Source organism: Lolium perenne, chromosome 7, assembly GCF_019359855.2.
Source record: "Lolium perenne isolate Kyuss_39 chromosome 7, Kyuss_2.0, whole genome shotgun sequence".
NCBI classification, from domain to species: Eukaryota; Viridiplantae; Streptophyta; class Magnoliopsida; order Poales; family Poaceae; genus Lolium; species Lolium perenne.
In genome coordinates, this window is record NC_067250.2 from 60,378,479 (window position 1) to 60,381,302 (window position 2,824).

The 2,824-nt window shown below is 54.3% G+C and overlaps 1 protein-coding gene across 1 annotated transcript; it reads left to right on the plus strand.

Annotated features, from left to right (window-relative positions):
- The first annotated feature begins 324 nt into the window (after positions 1-324).
- On the plus strand, positions 325-1,797 carry LOC127317344 (ribonucleoside-diphosphate reductase small chain-like). Its single transcript, XM_051347899.2, has one exon. It carries the CDS (start codon positions 565-567, stop codon positions 1,582-1,584), a length of 1,020 nt encoding a protein of 339 aa, XP_051203859.1. The 5' UTR covers positions 325-564; the 3' UTR covers positions 1,585-1,797.
- The last annotated feature ends 1,027 nt before the right edge of the window (positions 1,798-2,824 follow it).

Below are 2,824 nucleotides of genomic sequence, written 5' to 3' on the forward strand. Positions count from 1 at the left end.
ACTTTATTTATGAACTTTAAGAATTCTTTTCTCAAACAAATTTTGTTTAATAACACACATATAGATTATTAAAAAAGAAAAGGAAAACCAAAATGGGAAAAGACTGGTTGTGTTATTGGGCTGCACAACATTCGGCCAGTCCAAAACGAAAGACCTTTGAAATCGGACCATCCTGTGTACGAGTATAAGCAAAGCCCAAGACGCATCGAGATATTTGCAGATGCTGAGACATCCTCTGTTAGCTCAGGCGAAGTGAGCCTCCCAAAATTAATAACACGTGACCAACCCCTACCCTCTCCCTCCCTCCCTCCGCCGCTCTTCTTCCCCACGAAATCTTCCCGGCAAAATCGAAAATTTTCCCCAAATCTTCCCCCCGCACGGCGCCCTCGCCCGCGCGCTCCTCCTTCCCTCGCAAGCCGCCGCCAATTCCATTCCAATTCGAAATTTCCCAACCCTATAAACCACCTCCCACCCCTGTCCTCCATTCCCCACACCAAAACCACCGCCAGCCCCAAAATCCCACAAATCCTCTCACCCAAAGATCCTACCTTTCGATTCCCGAGGATGCCTGCCGCTCTCTCCCTGGTTCCGGCGTGCGACGCGGAGGAGCCGCTGCTGGCCGAGTCCTCCGACCGCTTCTCCATGTTCCCCATCCGGTTCCCGCAGATCTGGGAGTTCTACAAGAAGGCCGTGGCCTCCTTCTGGACGGCCGAGGAGGTGGACCTCTCCTCGGACGCGCGCCACTGGGACACCACCCTCACCGACGGCGAGCGCCACTTCATCTCCCACGTGCTCGCCTTCTTCGCCGCCTCCGACGGCATCGTGCTCGAGAACCTCGCGTCCCGCTTCATGTCCGACGTGCAGGTGGCCGAGGCGCGCGCCTTCTACGGCTTCCAGATCGCCATCGAGAACATCCACTCGGAGATGTACTCGCTGCTCATCGAGACCTACATCCGCGACGCCGCCGAGAAGGACCGCCTCTTCCGCGCCATCGACACCATCCCCGCCGTGCGCCGCAAGGCCGACTGGGCGCTCCGCTGGATCGACGGCGGCGAGCGCTTCGCGGAGCGCATCGTGGCGTTCGCCTGCGTCGAGGGCATCTTCTTCTCGGGCTCCTTCTGCGCCATCTTCTGGCTCAAGAAGCGCGGGCTCATGCCGGGCCTCACCTTCTCCAACGAGCTCATCTCGCGCGACGAAGGGCTGCACTGCGACTTCGCGTGCCTCCTCTACGAGATCCTCCGGGGCAAGCTGGACGAGTCCCGCGTCTTCGAGATCGTCAGGGAGGCCGTCGACATCGAGCGCGAGTTCGTCTGCGACGCGCTCCCCTGCGCGCTCGTCGGCATGAACGGCGACCTCATGAGCCAGTACATCGAGTTCGTCGCCGACCGCCTGCTCATGGCGCTCGGGTGCGGCAGGCTCTACAACGCCACCAACCCCTTCGACTGGATGGAGCTCATCTCCCTGCAGGGAAAGACCAACTTTTTCGAGAAGCGCGTCGGCGAGTACCAGAAGGCATCCGTCATGTCCAACCTCAACGGCGGCGCAGCCACCCAGCACGTCTTCAGCATCGACGAGGACTTCTGATCTCTCCTGTTTCTTTCATGTTCAAGTATTGCCCTGTGTGGTCGCTCCCCCCACAATCACTAGAGCTCTAGGCTCATAGCAGTAGCAGTAATACATGTACCGGGTGCTCCATAGTGTTTCCGTTGTTTTCTCGCTGGTTCTTGTTCGTGGTGTAATGTGTATTGTAATGAATCAAGCTATCATTACTTCTGAATAAACATCATGTGCTTGCTTGCGTGCCTGCACTTTTAGCTGTTCGTCCAAACATTTCTGCAAACGCAAGGCGAGCAAACGGTGTTCGATGAAATGCTCGTGCCAAACAGTGAGCGCGCAAAGGGTGTTCGACGAAATGCTCGTGCCAAACCGTGGGCGCGCAGAGGGTGTTCGACGAAATGCTCGTGCATATCCGTTGGCGCGCAAGGCGTTCGATGAAATGCCTGGGTGGATAGGGTTCAGAGGATTAGGTAGGGTTTTAGGACAGCGCGGGACCAATTATTTTGCGCCAGTAGTACTGCTCTTCTGCAGTGGGCGCCATTATTCTGCACGAAATCTTGGCTGTAACTCGGAGGCTTTGATTGGGCAGTAGTAAAATACAAGAGCCGCTTGGACTATTTTTGCTTGTTACCTAGCAGAGGAATCTACCGTGGGTAGAAAACCAGATCTTGGGGAGTAAAATTTTGTCGATTCTGAACAGGAACGTAAATGCACTCACTATATGTGAAAGTGATAAGATGGCAGTACACAGTAGTACATCATCAAAATGTCATGTCTGCTGCAGGTTGGCGTGACAAGGTAGCTATCGGCACTTTGTCGTGAGCATGGCACCAAGCCTCACGCTTTTACGGCGGCCATGCGCCCACGTAGGCAGTACTGCAATAGTACTGCACATTGCTTTCCAAGGTTTACGCTGGCTGTTCTATTCAGTTTCGGTTAGGGCATCTCCAGCGGCGGCGCGACCCATTTGTCCGTTTGCGTCGCGGCAGCGGACACGAGAGTGACCGTTTTTGTCCGCGTGTCCGTTTGCATCTTGGGGTGGCTCCAGCGGCACGACGCATTTCCGCGTTTGCATGAAATATGAAGTTTCGAAACAACAAAATAATATTCAACGAAGTCATAGTTATTACATTTAAATTTTAAAAAGTCTGCATGCAAATAAGACAGTACTCCTCTAGACATGATCTGCATGGCCAGCCAATTTCCATTGATGCTCAATCAGATCCGTTTGCAGCTGTTTGGAGACGTTCTCGTCAGTGACTTCTAC

What these genes read in the sequence shown, in the direction of transcription:
- LOC127317344 (XM_051347899.2), top strand. Translation starts at nt 565, where the DNA reads ATGCCTGCCGCTCTCTCCCTGGTTCCGGCGTGCGACGCGGAGGAGCCG.